General features: G+C 40.7%; 1 protein-coding gene across 3 annotated transcripts in view; it reads left to right on the plus strand.

Moving 5' to 3' along the window:
• RALGAPA2 (Ral GTPase activating protein catalytic subunit alpha 2) overlaps positions 1-21,908 on the plus strand; it is a 323,658-nt gene that overhangs the window by 277,104 nt on the left and 24,646 nt on the right. For all 3 annotated transcript variants that reach the window (XM_083175921.1, XM_083175922.1, XM_083175923.1), the window contains one exon: positions 6,851-6,972. In XM_083175921.1, coding sequence (XP_083032047.1) covers positions 6,851-6,972 — 122 coding nt within the window. The remainder of the gene's footprint in view (positions 1-6,850; positions 6,973-21,908) is intronic.

Raw genomic sequence — 21,908 nt, forward strand, 5'->3', positions numbered from 1 at the left:
AAAACAAGGTTTCAAAACATGAAACAAAGTTTGTGTACTATCTCAGATACTGAATTTGAATGCCAATCGATCATTTTCTTGCAGATATTTAGTGCCACTTACATATCATGTCCTCAGTAGTGCTGTTACAGATGTCCCAAGTAGGTTTTTAGCAAAAAAAAAATTTTTTGCACTTTCTGGAATGGATGGTTTTTGGAATGATTTGGGATACTCAACCTTGTATTAGCAGCATCGAGGCTAATAGGATAGGCCGGGCAAGTGAGTTAGCCTTGGTAAATTATCGCATCACATTGAGTCTCCATTATCAATGCTAAGTGTCTCCAATGAGCTTCACAGGTGTCAAAATCCTACTTCTGTCATATCATGGCCCCAAGTGTGTTCTTTGTATTAACAATAAAGCAGTTCCCTGTAGCCAAGCATAAATATTAAAGTAGGTGCAGCAAGTACTGTGGGGGGTAAGTAAATGTACCATTACAGTATCGATATGCACATCACTTGGGGGTATCTAAGCACATTAAGGGGGTATTCAATCCCGGGTGAATTTCCTGGCCAGGTGAAAAAATGGCAATAATTCGTCCATTAGTATTCAATGCCTGTTTTTTAGTCCATTTTCATCTATGCCGTTTCACTTTTTTGGGGCAAATCGGAATGGGCAAAAACTTAAAATACGACAGCGAATTCGCCAAAATACTTGAATTTGCAGCAATTTCACAGATTCACGCGTTTTTTTCCGATGCTGGATTTTTCGCCCAGGTGAAAAATCCGCATTAGAATTGAAAAGGGCAAGTCGAAATTGCCCAAAAAACAGGCAAACAGGCACCTGGTGTAAAATTTGCCAGGATTGATAGCCCCCTGAGTTTGTTATGCCTACTTTATTGCCTATTTTATCTCTATTGTCCTAGTACTGCATGTTATGTCCTACTAAACAGATTACTGTCCGATAGTATAGGTACATGGTGAGGAAAAAGGTTGGAGCGCAGGTTAGTTTGAATATTGCACAGATTTAATAAATATTATTTTTATTTTTTTATTTATTAAATCTGTGCAATATACAATCTATTCTGTACTCCAAACTTTTTCCTCCCCTTTACTATATTTCTTTTTTTTAGGATTAGCCACCCTTATGATGGATAAAGGAACAGCAATTCTTATTGAACACTTACCGGTACATATGTTTTGAGTCTCTTTATGGTACACATTGAGGTTTTTTGGCCTTTGAAATGTCTGCATGTCTTTCCCAAACTCCCATATTATAGCTTTGTTCTCCACAGTTCCAGGGATTCCAATACCTTTAGACAACTTTTCAGTATAGTATAAAATGTACAAACCTGTCCAATGATTGTTATTATACATTGTCCCTATTTTTCTATAAGATTGCATTTTACTTGTTGAAGCAGCTGTCAAGTTGTATAGTTACTATGGCGTGACTTTCTCATTTTTCTCTGTTGCTGCAAAAAGTCCCCAAATCTTTCCTGGGCATTACCGCCATGCAACATCACCTTCCGATAGGGTATTGTATTTCAGACCTGATTTTGGTCTTTTGATAACACGGGTCATGAATAAATGAATATATGATTCATTATCATGACTCATGTAATACTGCAATTGGTGCCCAACAATAAATATTTTAGGACCTAATGTGTTAATCTTTGCTTTGCGTTTTTGTTTTTTTTTGTAAGGAGAATTTCGTCATGATCAGAGATGATATACTTTATCTCCAGTATATTCTTAAGCTCTCATTTGTGTAAGTTGGTGTAGCCATCAATGTGTTTGGGATCCCTACAGCAGCACAATATTACAGGACATGGGAGTACGGATCTTGCAAGAGGCAGTGACTTTCTGATGCTGATGGGGGCAGTAGCATGATTAAATTAAATACTAAAACATAAAGCAACAGCCTGAGACTTATGCCCCTTTCAGACCGCACTTTTTGCCCGTTATTTTGCCGTTTTTTTTACCGCTTTAAAACTGTAATTTGTGCAGTCTGAAACTGCACTATTGAACTGGTATTTCTAAACGGTAATAAAGCAGGGTTCTACCCATTTCAGACCCGTTTTTTCATCCACTGTTTTCTATGGGTTAAAACGGGTTCAGTGTTGTGAAGGAACAAAAACTGCATTGAAATACCGTTTAAGGACATGCGGTGTGAAAGGGGTTTTAGCTGGCAGACCCGTTTTTAGAAAAGTTTTAAAATACCTGGTCAAAGCCAGTTTTGCGGTCTGAAAGCAGCATTACGTATTGGCAAAATCAGGCTGCCCAGCAGCAGGTAGTGAGGGGTTGTCCAGCTGCTGATGGAAGATTATATTTAACTTGTATGACATTAAGGGCACTGCCCTTTATGCAAAGGCGCTTCACAGCGTCCCTTAGCCCCGGTACCCACAGTTATCTGGTATTATGTTTTGCGTGTACCGGAGGCATGCAAAGTGTAATACAGTACCTTATAAGCAACCATCGGAAGGGCAAAAACATATGGTCAGGAATTTATACCCGATTCCATGTGTTTTGCCCTGATCGCGAGTCCATTTTTGACAAAAAAATTATCTGGTCTAATAGGCTAGTGGCTTAGTTAATATAGCCAATGTTTACTTTTACTGGCATGTGCACGGAGGGTGTAATGGTTAGCATTACTGCCTCACAGCGCCAAGATTACGGGTGCTATTCCCACCATGGCCCTAAGTGTGCGGAGTTTGTATATTATCCCCATGTTTGCGTGGGTTTCCTCCGGGTACTCCAGTTTCCTCTCACATTCCAAAAATTTCCTGGCAGGTTGATTGGCTCCTAATAAAATGAACCCTAGAACGAATGTGTGTGCGTATACATGTGGTAGGGAATATAGATTGTAAGCTCCACCGAGGCAGGGGCTGATGTGAATGTTCAACTATTCTCTGTAAAGCGCTGCGGAATATGTGTGTGCTTATAAATAACTGGTAATAAATAAGTGTGCAGTTTGGTCCCAAATCAGATATTTGCAAAATGGCTGCTCAGATAATCATATTGCGCTATTTTATGCATCACATCTCATTTCAAAATGACTTCCAATATAAGGTTAAGATTCAGTTTTGATGAAGGAGCCAAACAGGGTATCAAGTAACTGCCACAGCTTGTTTCTCAGGAAGTGATGTGTGTAAAGGGCAATTGTTTCCCCTTACATTACCCACCATTGTAAATATCAGGATTTTTTTTTTCAATCTGGGCAGTAAAATTTATCTTTATAGACTTCTCCAGTTTGCATTTGTAAATTAGCAAATGTACTTTTTAATATTTGCTTTCATTTTCTATTCTTCCATGGTAATACTGTAGATCAAACTCCAATTTGAGGCAAAGGCAGGAGCTCTTTTGCAAACCAGCACTGTTCTAGAGCTGCATGTATAAATTATTGGAATGTCAGGTGCATAATAATCTTCATTCATTTTCCTTTTAAACTCTGGCCCTTTGAAAATTGGAGTGGAGCTTTGTTATATGCGTTCCGTGCCTGCTAATAATTGTTTAGCTTCCAATAAGACAAAATAATGTAATTCTTTTATTTTTTACCTACCCTTGTTGTTGGCTGTTGTCTACAGCATCTAACAGGTGTGTATTAGAATAAATTAGCATCTTGCGATTAATGTTTTTTTTTTCTTTCTTTCTTTCTTCAGCCATCTATCCCCCTGTCATCATTATGTTCTGATGTGTTGGAGAATATTCCATTTTCACATGTAAATTATTTTAATAAAAGTAAGCAACACAAAAGCAGAATTTTAATGTCTTGCTCTCCTCTGTAAATTGGCGGAGAAAATAATGACGTTAAAATAAATACAGCAGCTTTTCTCCTATTTAAAAACCTTTTTAAACTGAGGAAACCTTTTAATTCAGTTTATTGTTGTTGAGACAGAAACAGGGTATCTTAGAATTCCTTTGATTGCGCACAGATGAATGAGTAGCTAGCATAAAAGTGTCGCCCCCCCCCCCCCCCTCAAATAGCCCAGTTTCAGTCACTCTGCTCCACTAACCCCCATTGATAAATGATGCTGTCGAGGCATTTTTTTCTTTCTTTAAACAACATCTTTGAGTGGCAGATGCTAAGGAGGATTGAAACAATATTTAGCTTAAGCAGCTTATGAAAGAAACATTTGTTTTGTATAACTCCATTGTTCTATCTGAAAGATGTGCATTGATAATGTTCTGGAGTGTGCCTCTCTTTTTAACCTGACTAGCTGAACCCCTGGAGCCATGTCACCATAGAATCGCTGTTCCTAATACACATAAATACAATAAATATTTAAATAAGTTTTTTTTCCTTTTATTGTTGGCTAATACCTAAATCACGTTTATGAGGTTCTTTATTGTGGTGTTCTGTTTGTAGAAGATCTTCATAGTAGATTGCACTTGTATATAGCTCTTTGTGACCTCATTATTCAGCAGGGCTCAGCACCACGGACAGCTCACAAGTTACTGCAGACAACTGGAGATTTGCATGAGCAGTGTACAGTACGATCCTTCATTTTGGGGCCATGCTGTGGAAAACCTATATCCCCACTTTTAACAGGGGTAAAGAAAATATTGACAAATAAGACCTATTAGTAGTTTTCCTGTGCGAGACTGTCAGCACTGTTCATTAAACAGCGGGGTATTATTAAGCAGTGTATGAAAAGGCTGAATGCATCTTCTTTAAACTGGACCCTGGAGCAGACTGCAGATTAAATGAGTGACCAGTGAATTGTAGGAAGATGGCAGGCCCGCAGAGGTCTTAAGGCTCAGGTGGCAGCCTGACATAAGTTTAGCTCAGCTCTTTCATTAATTTGTCACGCAGTAGCCTACTCCTGCTGCTCCAGCACGTGCCAGCTTAGTGTCAGAGTGCTTGCCCGCCAGACGGCCACTCAGGCCTTGTATCCTGCTGTTAACAGGATCAGAGGCTTGCTGAGGCAGTGTGCAGCGTGGAGTCCTGGCAACAGCCAAGCACTGTGCAGAATAAGCATGCTTGTAATGAGTGGTGAATGGCATCATTCGTTCCCCTTAGAATAGCATATCGCCTTGTCTCCTCTCCAAGGAAGTTTGGAAGCGTATTCATTAGCTGGGAGTCTCTAGGAGTTCAGCCAATAATGACCACAGCGGTACTTAGGTAATTTTTTTTTCTGTGACTAAATTAACGGGAGACAGTGTTGCAGGCTCAGCATTTACAATTGGTTTATTGTTCAGAACAATGCAGTTAATGTTTGATTTACAATGTATACCGGTCAGATTAGTTTTTGTTATAAAAGCGACTTATGGTTATGTTCCAGTGTGCAACATTCATTTATCACTTACAGATGTGTCCTCCTACAACATTGCTGTAGTTACATCAAACAACCCTCAATTCACAGGACATTTTTTAGTTGCCGAAAAACGCGTCTTAGTCGCAATACAATAAGATCTGACGCACCAGAAAACTGCACTGAATTCAGTACTTGTATACCTTTGTGTGACTGAATACAAAGTGCTATAATACAGAAGCTGCGGCATTTCCCATGCCAAGTTACGTTATGCTTATTCAGATATGTGGTTGCATATCACATTTCTCTGCACAGTCTCCTGGTATGTCCTAATAGCATCATATTGCATTTTGGGTTGCATTGGAACCTGTCCACTCACTAGTCCTGTCCCATGATATAAAATCTCCCGGCTTCCGCCTAATTCTTACAGTACAAAATGTTTCAAGGATGCAAGTATATTGATTTTCTTCAGATATTAAGGGAGGTATTCAATCCAGGATTCCGACTGTCGGAACATCCCGACAATCGGAATCCCGGGACATATTCACCCAGCTCGACAGATATTTGACAGTTGAATGTTCGGACTGCCACCTATTAAAAAGGGGGCGTGTCGATGAAACCGGCCATGGATTGACGAAAAATGTCCGTGAATTCAACAATCCACGGCCGCTTTCGACAAAACAATTCCAATTGGCGTAGTCAGATCTGTTTTGTCGAATTCCGCCTTCAATGCTGCTTTCAGATACAGTGCCCGACATTGAATACCCCCTAAAACTCACCTGCAATAAAAAAGAAATAAATGCCACATGCCCCCTACCCTAATCATCTTCCAAAATTAAAAGAAAGGAATTGCTTAGGTTCTGCTTTCAAATTGCTATGTATCTATAAAATGTGACATATGAATACATCAAGACTTGGAAGGTCAGTATACAAAGTATCCTGTGCCAGCTCCACATACAGTGAATATATAAATGAAAAGAAAATTTTCTACACAAAAGCTGAAAAACACCTTTCTGGTCAGTAAAGAACCATCACAAGCATGCGTGGGTTAATGTAAGCCAGCTGTATGTTTCTACATGACTCATTTCGATCTACTCATTTAACCCTTTGAGTGCCTACATCTTTGTGAGAGATGTTCAAATATCCACTAATAATGCCAGCGTCGCTCACATTTGTTATATAAATTCAAATAAAAAATGTTGTGTAAAAGATTGCTTTCCTGTATAAGGTAAACATCACCGGTCATTATGATGAATAACATTGTTTGCTTGGCAATTTTCACACCTATTTTTATAAATTTACTTGGCACTCAAAGGGTTAAATTATAGTGAATTTTTTGGGTTTTGGTAATGGATTTTCAAAAACTAGGTTTTTTTTTCAGTGCCAAGTTTTCAGAAAAGGCTAAGCTTTTATAGTATGCTCTGTTTCCTACAGATCAAACATGTCACTGGAAAAGATGAAGTAAAAATACTACGTTTTTTGAAATAGCTGTTACGCATTTTCTCACTTTGCTTTGTTGGTCCATGACTTGTTTAGTGTCTAGTTTGACTTTGCCCAGTACATTGTAACTTTTACTGCTGACTTCATAGTCTCTTGATGTATCCTTAACTTGACTCCACCAGTTATGAGGAAAGAGCTCTGTACCTTGAAGCAATAATCCAGAACCATAGAGAAGTGGTGACATTTGAAGACTTTGCAGCTCAAGTGTTCTCTCCAACTCCCAGTTATTCCCTGGTTGGCTTGGGTGAGTATCTTTTTCTGTGATATATTTTGTATGATAAGGCTTTATATGTACTGTATTTGCTGTTGCTCTGCCCGCGTGTCCTTTTTCGTGGTTATGATGAGTGCCTTATTAGAATTTCGGGGTAGTAAGCTCTTTTGCTAGTAACAGCAATGTTTTATCGTGTGAGATTTATAAGAGCAAAATATAAAGAAATTAACAAAACTTGATGGAAATTGGTGGCTGACAATAGATGTAATTGAAGCAAGAAAAAGCTTACTGTAATAAATATATTGTGACATCCCTGTAATATCACTGTGCTGGCCAACTTTTTTTGAAGAGAACTTTTTTGTCCACATAGTCCTTTGGCTCAGAATCTTTTCTACTTTTATTTGTATTATTAAAAGGTCCCATTGGTCAGATGTACACCTGGCTGAAAATGTATAGCGCATATATCTTATATTATGAAACTAATGAATGCCATGAGTCATGAATACATTATACTATATTTATGTTCATCGTCTTTCTTTCACAATTTTGTCTTTTATTTTTTTGGTTTACCTGTAATCCTAGGAAAGTTAATTAACTCTCCAGCAAGTGTGTAGATTTCTTACTGAACTAAGGGGGTTATTCAATCCCGTCACGACTGTTGAACCGTCCCGACAACCGTGACCCTGGCCCGTGTTCATTTTTCTCAACAGCATATCGCCAGGCGAGATTCAATGTCCCACTTGGCGATCGTCGAAAAGGGGGCGTGTAAAGGGCCATGGATGTTGAGATTTGGCCGTGATTGCGACAATTCACGGCCATTATCAACAAAACAGGCCCGTTCTGTCGATCTTCCTCTTCAATGCTGTCAGGCAGGAAAGCATTGAATAGGCGCCCACCGCTTTACACCTGAATCGATGCTTACTTATCTGGGAGTTTGGCTGCCAAATTGGGGGAGTGGTGAGCATTCCGATTGCTGGAGATTTTATTTCTTTTAATGCTAAATCGGGATTATGCTTCCCAGGCACCAACCTCAGGGATTAATGAAGCAATAACATTGTCATGGTGATGATGATGCCAAAGGACAAGTACAGGTTGAGTATCCCGTATCCAAAATGCTCGGGACCAGGAGAATTTTGGATAACGGATTATTCCGTATTTCGGAATATTTTAATATTTCAATGATGTATTTTGAAGTATCTTGCATTTATGCTGTATAAACACATAATATACACACAAATATATTTTATTACCACATAAAATACACACAAACATATTTTAATTGTTCAAAAAACAAGGTTTCAAAACGTGAAACAAAATGTGTGTACTATCTCAGCACTGAATTTGAATGCCAAGCAATCATTGTCTTGCACATATATAGTGCCAGTTACATATCATGTCCCCAGTGATGCTGTTACAAATGTCCCCAGTGAGTTTTTAGCAAAAAAAAAAAAATTTTTCACTTTCTGGAATGTCCGTATTTCGGAATAATTCGGATAACGGATATTCGGATACGGGATACTCAACCTGTATAATGTCTTATTGTTCCTCTAGTCAAGTATATGTTCTGATTTTTTCATTTCACATTTTTCATATCTCTTATTGCGCTTAGTCATCCAAGTAAATATGGTCTGTTTTCTACTGAATGTGCTCTCCTGCAACTTTTATACCCCTTTCACACTGCACTTGTTAAACAGTATATTGCTGTTTTTTTTTTTTTAGTCCTACACGTTTCAGGGCCGTTTTTTATGCAGTGAGAATGGCTCTGAAACGGTATTTAGTCAAAACAACAGACTACAGACCTGTGACAGGCTGTCCCCTGCGTTCTGCCTTGAAACATGTTCAGGGGATTAAACGGGTTGACTGATACTTAAATGGTATTTAAAACGGTAATCTACTGCAGTGTGAAGGCTCAGACCCGTTTTAAATACCGTTTCAAAATACCGGGTTTTAAAACATTTTGGCAATGTGAAAGCTGTATTATTATATTGTTTGTTTTGTTACAGCCATGTATTTATATAATCAGACACAATTCATTACTTTTATCACCCTTGGATATGACAGAGATGTTCCCTGGGTATATCTATTGCAGAGCGCAGCAGAGTTGTGTTGTACACTGGGGCATCATAGCTTTGGGGGGCATCCATATATCAGATGTAAATTACTGCGGGTAATTATCTTGCGGGGGGCTATCAAATTACCCCAATAAGTCAACAGGGGGCTGTAGCTTACCGGGGATTGTAGCCGAAAGCAACCCCGTTTTCTCGCGAAAATGAGCCGTGGTCTGTGAAGACACAGTTTTTACTGAACCGGTGTGTTTTCAGGGGGAAAAAAAATTTTCCCCAAGAAACCAAATTGGATAGTCTAAAAAAGAAAAATCAGAAAAATTTGCTCCCAATGTTTCTCCGTGGCTAATTCGATACACCCCCTGATTACATGAATAATAAACGTACAATGAAAACAGCACGTTTTCTAATTATCATTACTCCAACAAAGTATTCCAAATTCCCTCCCAAGGTCTATTACTTTTTTTTTATAGACTCCATTTCAAAAAGTTTGCAGGTACTCCTATTCCTAATCATCAGCAAAAGCCCCCAATCACTAGTGCGGGATATTGCATGCGAACTGCCGGCAGCTCCCGGACAGCAGGATCGCATATGATACACCGTATGCAGTCCTTTTGCATGTGAACCCAGTCATGGCTGCAGGATCTGACAAATCCTTAAGGCAGCAATGACAAACACTGGATTAGATCCGATGTACACAGGACCGTGCATCAGATCAGATTCAGAGGTAAAATGCATACGATATGGCACTTTTCAAACGATTTATCAGACCGATGGGTCTAAAACATGTATACAAGGGCTATATCGTCTATGATGGGCATGAAAGAAAGGTTATCGCACCTATTTCACACTGTGTAACCATTGGCTTCTCCTGTGTATTGAAAAAGTTCCCGTTGCTAGGGAACGAAATTCGTCGACGTCACATCCGCCAGTACGCCAACCCACGTGTGAGGTCACGCTCACGTGATCACTGAACGAGCACTACGTCCAGTCTACCCCGGCTCAAACCGCAGCTTCCCCCAAACGTATACAGCCGCAGACACCAGCTAGTCGGCTCCACGGCCGAACAGCCACACTTTGGAATACAAAACAAGGACGCCAGCAACCCCCTGCAGCGGGTCGAGCCACTTGTCATCTGGGCTCCCCGCCCCTCCATCTCCAAACATCAAGGAGGGTGAGCAATAATCTTAAGGAGACTCTGCGCTACCTGACACTTTCCACCTGGCGTTACATGCGCTTAACAGGCATCCCGCATTGAGCTCCTGCATAACAGCTTTCAAAGTATTTCTGGCTTCTACCTTGTCCTACTCCATTAACCCTTTACCCTCTGCTACTGACAGTCGGGCTGATGCTTATTGCTTACTGACAGAGACTGTGCTTTTGAAACCACGCTTGACCACTTAATACGTGACCCACCCGTTGTTGGCTATTTTTAACCCATTCTCACTCCAGGGCCTCATTTCTATATAAGTAACCCGTTTCTCTGATATACGGGACCTGCCTTTATTTATGTATATATTTTTTTATGTATATATGTATATTTTTTATGTACATGTGAATTATTATAATATGTCTTTTCTTATATAAAATTTTGCTACATTATTCGAAGTGTGCCCAGGTGTCCTTCTGTCCAGTGTGGTTCGCAGGTGATTAACCCAGTTTTGGCAGCGCAAGTGCAAAACCTAATTCTCTTGTTTAACCTTCAGTGAGTTACCAGCAGACTCACTTGCCCCTGCTGCAGCCAAACCTGGAGAACTTTTTATCATTTTTACTGAATATCCACTTGATTTACTCAAGCGCCGGGCTCTGTGGATTGTGGAGATCTCCTAGGAGCTCCCTCCACACCCACAGATCTTTTTTTCTCCTGTGTATGACCATTGTTTCTAGTAGAGTGGCATGGACACGCTGAGTAGGTTATAGTATAGATGTAAATAATGTCTAGGTCAACCACTAATGGTCGGCAGTGACTAGGTCGACACCTAAGAATGGTCTTCATACCCTAGGTTGACTTTGACAGGTCGACACAAGCTTTAGGTCGACATGGGCATGATCAACCTCAGTAAGGTCGACATGAATTTTCCATGTTTTTTTAGTGTCTGTCGACCTATGTGAACATGGACGCCGTATAAGTGTACCGCATCTGCTCGCCATGCTTCGGGCACAGTGCCGCGCTGCTCTCGAAATACTATTATATTCTTACTCTATGCCCATTTGGATAGTAAAGTATGTAAAAACTACCTTTAAAAAAAAAAAAAAAAAGTTAAAAACTCATGTCAACCTTATTCATGTCGACCATGCCCATATTGACTGTATTCAGGTCAACCTTGCCCATGTCGACCTTAAGATTGTGTGGACCTTCTGTCAATGTCGACCATTCTTAGGTGCCGAAAAAAAGTGGGGAGTCAGCGCTGGCTATGCCAATGATTGGATCAGACGGTTCTCAAAAATATAACAAATGTAATATTAATAAAACACAAAAAAAATACAAGATAACAATAAGGTGTGAATCAATAGACTAGATGTCCAATCAATATGTCCAATCAATATTCTTTTAAAAATTATATATCACCGGGATATTTGGGGGTATATGGCAATGTCTGAACTGACAATCAATGTTACCATCCTGGGTGGTCTGGTGAATTATTGTATCCAGACGGGTGACGAAGGTGTCTTGGGTTGTCCTATATTTTCAAGGACTCACGGTTCCCACTTATATAGGCCTCCTCTATATAAGTGGGAACCGTGAGTCCTTGAAAATATAGGACAACCCAGGACACCTAAGAATTTTTAAAAGAATATTGATTGGACATCTAGTCTATTGATTCACACCTTATTGTTATCTTGTATTTTATTTGTGTTTTATTAATATTAAATTTGTCCAATCATTGGCATAGCCAGCGCTGACTCCCCACTTTTTCTCCATAATTTTTAAACCAATTGGGGTCTGACAACCCCTTGTCAGCTGCTGTTTGGTTGCGCACCACGCACACACACTCTCTATTCTTAGGTGCCGACCTAGTCACTGTCCAACATTAGTTGTCGACCTAGACATTGTCATCCCAGGGACCCCACACCTGCTGGGTAATGTTCCTTAACTTCTCTTTCTATTCTGTTGGCTGGTGTTTAACTTTTATAAACGGATGCGTCGTCATGCACTTTGTAATTTATGATGTCATCCCTATGTATGTTACAGCAGATTTTAATCATCTCAGAATTAAATTTGCTAAGTAATGCTTCAGTGTGGAAAAAGAAAAATAATGTGATGTCATGGAATTTTCCAGACATACTGGGGGAAATTTACTAAGATGTGTATTCTACTTCATATGTGATGTTGCTATGGGCAACCAATCAGAATCTACTTCTTATTGGGAGTGGTACTAAATCCCAGCGGTTGAAATCCCGGCATTCAAAATCCCAACGCCGGAATCCCGACCGCTGATATCACGACATGGATGGAGAAAGTGACAGGATTTCGGCGGTCGGAATTCCGGCGTCGGGATTTTGAACGCCGGGATTTTAACTGCATACCTTCTTATTTATTTAGCACCCTCTAGAAGATAGTAGACAGGATCTGATTGGTTGCCCATAGCAACATCACATGTAAAGTAGAATACACATCTTAGTAAATTTCCCCCACTGTATTACACACCGCACTCTGCTGCCCCCATTCAGAAAGTGTGACACTTTTGGTAATAGATCGTTAATGATATATAGTGCAAATCATCCAGTGTTTATGCTCAATGTCTTTAACGATGCATGCATGTACAGAACGGGGGACGTCACGGACCAATACCGTGTGTATCGTGACTCCCGGGGTACCATCGATATTGAAAACAAGTGGAAATGCCCAGCTTTACTCCATGTAAATAACTGTAGAATTGTAGCTGAATCCCGCTCACTTGCAGTTCTAGTATAAGGGAGGGTATTGTCTAGTTCCTTTGGATATACTAATGTTTAAGTGCTATCACATAAGTTTCTGTGCCCCATTAATCTGTTGTGTGCTGTAGAGAGAAGCTTCATAAGTGGTTTATCTAACCAGGTCACATAAGGGTAACACAAGGCCAAGAGCTGCAGATAGTTTTGTGAATTGTATTCGTCCTCGTTACAGCATGATTTCCTTTAGCAACCTTCATGTGTATAACCCTTTGATGGCATGCATATTTACGCAAACAGACTAGTTACCGTCTGCCTATTATACATCAAATTCATCAACAAGATACGGGTCCGTCATTAGGAGTTTAAAAGGGAAAAAAAATCTATAGCTCTTTCAGATTAATTAATAACTGCACTTCTCAACATCCTTCTTTTCTCTAATCTCTTACTTGGCACCGTTCACAAATATCTCTGATCAAAACTGCAGTGGTGAAGAAAAGAAATTAAATTCAGTTAAATAAATCGCACAGAAAATCAGCCATGCGTCACTGTCCAACATTGCTGGCCTCCGTCCTTGTGCCTTTCTCCAGCTTTGTTCAGAGATAAGAGCTGTGTGCATACACTTGTATTGGTCGCCAGTAGCAGCAGGCAGAAGGCTTTGGAGATAAGCAAGCTGGCAGAAGTAAAGGGAACCGATGCTATTTACATAATCGTGCCCTGCTTCCTGGAGAGGCATCAAGAAACCTAGGGATGGCCTCTATTTATCTTTGTTGAACTGGAATACTAAGCAACATTGGGAAAAGTGCCTAAGTTAAGGCTTTTCATTAGCGCTCATTCTCCCCCTTTTTTTTTTTTTTTTTCTTTACTCTTTATTTAATAGAAGAGCGGCAGGTGCAAACATTTTTCTTTTGTTTTACAACTCTGGCAAAATTTGAACAGCACAAAAGATTATTTAACTGGTATTTGAATTATACAATGCACTTTGCTTTAAATAGTTTTAGCCCTTCTTTCTGTGCTTTGCGAAATCGTCCACATTTATAACTTAACATTAATGCAGATCTTCTTGGTGAGATAGTGCATGTTTCCTTGCACCGGTCAGTCAGTTATTTGTAGTTAATGATCACAGATGGGCATTTTAAATATATAGATATATTTACTAGTGTGTACACAGCTTTAGTGTAGCTCTCTCCACCCCCTTTCCCCTTAATTATGTTCTTGACCCATACATTGTAGCCTTGACCAATACATTACATTATGCAATAAAGTCCTTAGATTATTACTTTTTATTTCTTTGGTCAATCCAGGGAACTAGACCAGGCTTTTGTCAATTAAAATAGGTTCTAAAGGCAGAGATGTCAATTATATTTCAATAAGTGTGGAGCTGCAAGCAAATTAAATGAGTTCTCAATAACTGCCCCTCCTATGCTTAGGTGAACTGCAGGGTCTCCAGTGGCAGTTACTGACCCCTGCCTGCAACAGTATAAAGTCCCTCTCTAGGAGAAGTCTGAATGTACACAGTCTGTCCAACTTTTATCAGATTATCTGAAATAATCTTATTGATGGTGTATGTTCAGGGAAATAATGATTGCACTCCATTCCCAAAAAAAAATAGGAATGCCTTTGAACTCATTCTCTCCTATGCACACGGGCTAATAAAGCCTCTTGTTTTATTCCGTAAAAAATATAAATATAAGTTACTTTGCAGCAAGAGACCAATTTTCCTTAGCTTTTGTATGCTTTTAGACTTGTTCTTGTAACATGTAATGTACATAAATCTTTAGACCGTTAACCCAATCTGTATGTTTTTGGATTGTCGGATTAAACGGGGGGAACCTAAAGGATATACAAATCCCCAAAACAGATTGGCATGACCGAGATAAGAACTCATGATCTCAGTGCTTTGTGGCAGTAATGCTAACAGCTACAGCATCCATGCTGCCTGTTTACATACATTTCCATCACCACTAGTAGACCATGGTGGGGAGCCAAAGCATGCAGCAATTTGCATTAAATAGGCAAAGAACTACTTCATGCCTGCAAGCACTATATACGGGGTTAAGAAGTTGCTGTTGGTACTCACGCATAATGCACATGATGATTATGTGCAGGGAAGTAGATAGGAGCTCCAAGGGGTTAATTACATGGGGACTCTTGACTGCTGTGAAGACTGATCTAATCACTGCTGCATACATGTACATCTGTTCCCTATGAGGTCATTCTGCATGCTAATGATTTGCAGAACGAAGGGTACGCTTTTTACTAATGAATGAAACAGTTCCACTTTTTACCTGTATCATTTTCGCACCCATTAAAAATAATTTATGAAACACCAAAGTGCAGAACCACACAACGGATCTTTGTGGCAGCATGGTACCTAGTGTGACAGAAAGGCACAAGGATTTATGGGACACACTGGTGACACCTGCCGTAATACAAAGGTTTCATGGTGTACAGAACTATGCACAGCATCATGTACAAAAAATGAACCAGGCCTGACCAATCAGATAATAGAGGGAAAACTCTTATACTGACAACATAGAACATGGAAAACAGTCAATATGTGATTACCACCGTGTTTCCCCGATAATAAGACACTGTCTTGTAACATTTTTGGTACTTATATGTTAGTTGGGCGCCCACTAAGCTATTTGCTTAGTATTCCGCGTCCCCTCGCGCGGCTCGCCACGCTTTGGGCTCGCTACGCTCGCCACACTATATATAATGGACTCCATGCCGACATGGATAGTGGGGGTATGAGCGCACTAACTATAGTGGGCGCCCAACTAACATATAAGTACCTTATTTTTTTTCATTAAAAAACACCATAGGGCTTATTTTCGGGGTAGGGCTTATTTTAATCAACCATGCCCCCAGTCCTGCTTTCACAGCCCCCGTTCCTCCTTTTATAGCACCATGCCCCCAGTCCTTCTCCTTACCTACAGTACAGCACTTTCCAGTTCTTCTTGTTTTCTGCCTGCGCCGCTGCTCCCGCCGCATACAGAAGCCGCATTATGTGCGCGGTGATGTCACGCGCACGTCGCAGTGCATCCCTGGGACCGGGAGCTTCAACGGCTTCTACGGAACAGTACTGTACTGTACAAACAAGGCGGCAGTGAAGGGGGTTGGTGAAGATGGGTTCATAGAATATAGTGCACACACTCGGCTACAGGAAATTTTGATAGGGCTTATTTTTGGGGTAGGGCTTATTTTGGACCAGTGTCAAAAATCAAGGCTAGGGCTTATTATCGGGGAAACACGGAAGTAGCCTTGATCTCCCTCCAATGATATAGGGGGGTTATTCTGGTTCACTCCTTCTGGCAAATTCCTTCTTAAATGGACAAAACCATGTGCACTGCAGGGGGGCAGATGTAAAACGTGCACAGAGAATTAGATTTGGGTGAGTTATTTTGTTTCTGTGCAGGAAAAATAGTGACTGATTTATTTTTACACTGCAATATAGATCTCACTTTGAAGTAAAACCCCACCCAAATCTAATGCCGTGTTCTCACTGCGAGTGAGAAAGACACAGCTTTTACCCGGCATTAAAATGCCGTGGACTACCGCGCTGGACCCCCGTTCTCACTGCAAGGCAAATTCCCGGGTGAAGAAGTTCTACCTGGGAATTTGCCTTTAAACACTGGTTTTTCGGCAGTGTGAACGGGTCAACCCGTGTCTGCATATCCGGATCTCAGACACGGGTAAAAAGAAGGGTTTTACCGTGTATGAGATCCGGATATGCGACCTGTTCACACTGCCAAAAATCCAGTGTTAAAAGGAAGTTTCCCGGGTCTACATGCTAGACCCGGGAATTTGGCTGCAGTGAGAACGGGGTATTATTCTCTCTGCACAAGGAACATCTACCCCACCTGCAGTGCACATGGTTTTGTCCATTTCAGAAGGAATTTGCCAGAAGGAGTGAACCAGAATAACCCTCATAGAGAGAAAGAAGAGAGGAGAAGCAAGATAGAAAATAGTGTAATTCTGTTTACTTCATTTAATTAGAAGGTGATCACATGATAAATATTTGTTATCCACCATAAGTAAAATGAAAGCAAACCAAAATTAGTGGGTGCAAAGAACTACACCTATACTCGCATGTTTGCTGATGAAGATGAAGAATCTGCGGCAGTTGCTGGTAAGGGGAAGGTATTCCTCTAAGTCTCAGTCCTGGTGGTTGCCCTCTTTAATAGAACCTGTAGTTCTCCGCACCCACTCTTTTTGGTTTGCCTTCATTTTCCTTATGGTGTATCATAAATATTTATCATTTGATCACCACAATTCGTCATAATAAGGAAAGGTCTTTGGCCCTTATTCAGATCTGATCACAGTACAAATTTGTTCTCCATATGGGCAAAACCATGTGCACTGCAGGTGGGGCAGATGTAACATGTGCAGAGAGAGCTACATTGGGTGGGGTTTGCTGAAACTGAAATCTAAATTGCAGTGTAAGAATAATGCAGTCAGTGTTTACCCTGCACAGAAACAAAATAACTCACACAAATCGAACTCTCTGTACATGTTACATCTACCCCACCTGCAGTGCACATGGTTTTGCCCATTTTGAAAACAAATTTGTACTGCAATCAGATATGAATAAGGGCCTTTGACTGGAGTTAAAAATCATATATTTACTTTTTTTTACACGTTGTATGTCACCAGTATAAGACTTTCCCCCTTTATTAATCTGATTGGTCAGTGCTGGGTAATTTTTTTTTGTGCGTATAATTCCTTATCCATAGAAAAGTTATCAAGGACCTCTACCTTTACCCATAGCAGCTACCCTTTTTGAGGAGCTTATTCTTCTATCTATATAGAGCAAGGTGCACTGCTTGGAGAGTGCGGATTGGGCAAACAAATCTGCTCTTTATTCTGAGGTTCCGAAACAATTATTTAGCATCACAAGATCATTTAGAAGGATGCATTGACGTTGGTGTTCCATGTGCTGTAGGAAACACATTGTTTTCTTCTCTGCAAAAGGGCTTGAATTTTCGATAACCTCTTAGGGCCTGGAGGTTGCATTTGTGGTAAGTGATTTTTGAGAAATAATTCAATACATAATAGTTGCTGTGAATAATTGCAGTCACAATGTCCAGTCACTCTTATTCAAACCTACAGATGTGTCCTCCTATATTATTGCTTCAGTCATGCCAAACTGCTTCTTTTGGCATGTCCGGTCCCATGAGGCTCTGCTAGCATCGGGCATCTTTTTTGTGTTTTTATGCAACGCATGTGCGACCTAAGGGGGGTATTCAATCCCAAGTCCCGACTGTCGGTACGTCCCAACATTCGTGACCCTAGCCCGTTTTCGTTTTGCTCGACCGCAAATCGCCAGGTGGGATTCAAGTTCCCGCCTGCCGATTGGCAAAAGGGGGCGGATCTGCATAAAAGCTGGGGGATGGTTGAGATCCAGCCATGATTGCGACAATTCACAGCCTTTCTCGGCAAAACGGGCCCGACAACTTTTAAAGTCGGGCCCATTCTGTCGATCTGCCTCTTCAATGCTGTCGGTCAAATATCGTCGAAAAATAGCGGCGGGGATTGAATACCCCCCTAAGTCTCTGAAGCTGCATATATGATGTGCTGCAGCCATGGGGGTTTATTCCATTCCAATGGGCTAATTCAGCATGGATCGCTAAATAGAGAATTCATGCATACCTACCATGCACATTCCACATGCAAGAGGGGAAATGGTAACTGAAAATGTATATGGGTCATAAACGCAATGTGGCCAGAGTTTGAATGACAAGAAGTGTTTGGGGGTAGAAACCTGAAATTTTCTGAGTGTTGTCGAAAAACACAGGCTTGCCCAGGTGTTTTGAGGAGGTCTGTGACATCAGCGATGACCACTTCCACCCTGTCTCGGTCACAGATTAGATGAAGCCTCAGATCTACTCACAATTGCACAGGTGGCAAAAACTCTTCAATGGTTGGTGTATTGCGTATGGATTAATCGTGATCCAATCACAATTCTCTTGCTAGTTAGTAAGGGGGAATCTTCTCTTTTTGTCTGGGCAGCAGCTTTTACCTCGCAGTCCACTGTAACGTCTCACATTAGTGGTCCATGCAGAAATACACAGACTCTGTCTCACATGAATCAGCTCAGTCTCTTGGTGCATCCTAGCAGCTTCGCCCCAGCTATCTCCTGCTGCATTGCGTACGGAGGCTAGATGTTGGAGGACACATCTTTATAAGAGTTTATATTAGGAGAAAGGTTGAATAGATAGAGGATGAAGTCCTACAGTGGTAGGACGACCGTAAATATATGATCTTATACACCTAGTAGTTTTGATATATGTGGTGCAAATTAAGCCCCATACACATTATGCCGACGCCGATATTGGTGGCAGCAGGGTGGCCGGCATCAGCAAGTGCATACACACTTGCCGATGCAGCACAAGAGGGGGGCGGCCACGGCAGGGGAACGACGGTCATGCTGCAACTGCAACTGTCCTCCCTCATCAGAACATGCTTGGATGAGGGAGGGGGTCATTAACAAATGCGCGGGAGTGTGCATTGTTAATGAAGCACAGCATACACACACTGGGCGATATTGTTCACAATATCGTTCAGAAAGCCTTTTCTGAATGAAATTGTGACCAATATCATCTAGTGTGTATGGGCCTTTAGACGTTGTGTCACAGATAAGTCTCCTACTTTTGCATTTTAGCATCCTGTCCCCATCTGATTCTGAGTCGCTTGGAGAAGCAGCTGCCTCTTTTGCTAATGCAAAATCCGGCTTGCATTACTATGCTACAGCAGATTCACCAGTAATGTCCAGGGTTCATGTTCCTTTTATCACATTAGCAGTGTGAAAAAGATCGATTCAGTAAAATAATGAGAAAAAATGCATTGGACTGTTTAGTCGCGCTCATTATAGAGCGGTTTAGCTTGATTTGAGGATAGTGCATGTGGACACATCTGTACTGTAGGTTGGGGATCCAGTAATAAATTCGAAAGAATGTTGACATGGGCAAAAGATCAACATAAAAATTTGACATTTGCCAATGTTAATATGGTAAAAATGTCAGTGTATTATGTGTTGACACCAAATTGTCAACGTTATGTTTAGTGTTAGGGCAAAAAACGGGGTTTACATTTTTCATGTCGACATATTAAATAAATGTTAGCTGTACATGTCGACATTTGACTGTTGATATATGTTTTGTTGACTAATGTCCACATTGATGATCTGACTGTTGACTTTCTGAATGTCGACTTTTCATACCACACGCCTAGGTTGAATTTTTAAATGCGTTGCGGGTTCCCTGTACATATTTCCCCTAGCACACTCCACCCAGCAAAACTGGACACATACATTTTGCGGGAGTGTTCCGAAGGGCCGTTTCTGGATGCATACCTTGAAATTTAATATCATTTTGTGGCAAACACACAACAGAACAGTCATAGTGGTTAGTATGTGTTAAAGAGGGGAAGAGCCAGGCCCAACACTTGATAAAAAAGAACAGTCAGGTTCACATGTGAGATTCTGCCACAGAAACCAAATCTGTCACATGTGAAAAGTTAAACCATGCCGTACAGTTCACACAAGCACATTTTTTGATACAACAGATGCTCCTAATCATAGCCCCAGGCATTTTCCCCCCATCAAATCATTACACTAATTGGTTCAATTAGATATAGTCTTGTCGCATTTCAGTACACACTAGGTAAAAATAGACTTATTGCTCTATTATCAAACATTAGCATTATTATGTTTAGATTAACATTTATAGGTAACATTTTCATGCAACATATTTTATTGCATGACTTATAATTATTACATTTTGTCTTGTTATTGAAGCATTTTTTTATTATATGCAAACATCTTATGTGTTCCTGTATTGGTTTTAATAATTGATAACTACATAGGTCAATATGTATTCCCTTATGAGGTCCCACCACTAATTTATAATCAAACAAGCTAACGTTAGCTGTGTAGCACCACTCGTCTATTATACAGATAGAGCCGTATTCAATGCGGCTGACGAGGGGGTTAAGCTGGGTACACACGGATAGATTTGAAGCCCGATGTGGGCGTTCCCGATCGATGGGAACGACCAATCGTTCCGCGAATCGTTAACGATGGTCTATGATCATAGACAAATATTTTGTCAAGTGTATCCAATCTTTCCGTGTGTACGCATGATGAACGATTTGATACACACGTTAACGATGTCGGAACGCTTCCGACATCGTTCCGTGTGTACCCACCTTTAAATATCGAGGATCGTCGAAAACAAGCAACCCTCTCTGCTTAACCCCAATGCCAGCCGGTCGCCGTATTCAACATTCCGGGGGAATCCTCGCTGTCAGTGGACAGCGAAGATTCCTCCAAACGGCGATGTTTGTGGCTAATGCAGGGACCCCGCTGCATTTAGCCACGAGCCTCGCTGTTTTGCCGGCCACACACAACGTTTCCACGTCGCTGTAAAAACCCAGCGAGGTGGAAAGGCGTGTGCCGGGGGGTGAGTTGAATACCGACCGTGAGAGCGCTGACAAAAAGCATTGTATACGGCTCAGGGTGTTTTTGCAGTTCATTTAAAGATTAATTATACTCAAAACAAAATCTTTTTCTCATGGAAATTTCTTATCTGAAGATCTTACCTGTGGTGATTTAGTTTGGCAGGTCCCCTGATGACACTAAGCACAACAGCTGATACCATCTTTCCAATTCATGGTCTAACGTTCATGTGGATTGGGGGGGGGGGGGGGGGCATGCCCATGTAAGTGACTAGTTTTTAATGCTGGGCACCATATATATACAGGGCAGAACTATGGTTGACTTGTTTTGCCTATTTCCACCCAAAACCACAATTTTGGGTGAAAACTGGTGTACAAGGGACCAGAATGAAATTGCACTTAAAAATAAAAAGTTAATAAATATGAGTTAAAAAAAAATAAAAAGTTCTAGAGAAGTTGTGAGAGAATATGAATGTTAACAGAGGCAGAGTACAGGGGGGAAATACTATTTTATGAATGGAAGTAAATGGAAAACTAAACTAAAGCTCCGTACACACGGCGCAATATATTGCT

This window comes from Crinia signifera, chromosome 3 (genome assembly GCF_055691185.1).
Source record: "Crinia signifera chromosome 3, ASM5569118v1, whole genome shotgun sequence".
Taxonomy (NCBI): Eukaryota; Metazoa; Chordata; class Amphibia; order Anura; family Myobatrachidae; genus Crinia; species Crinia signifera.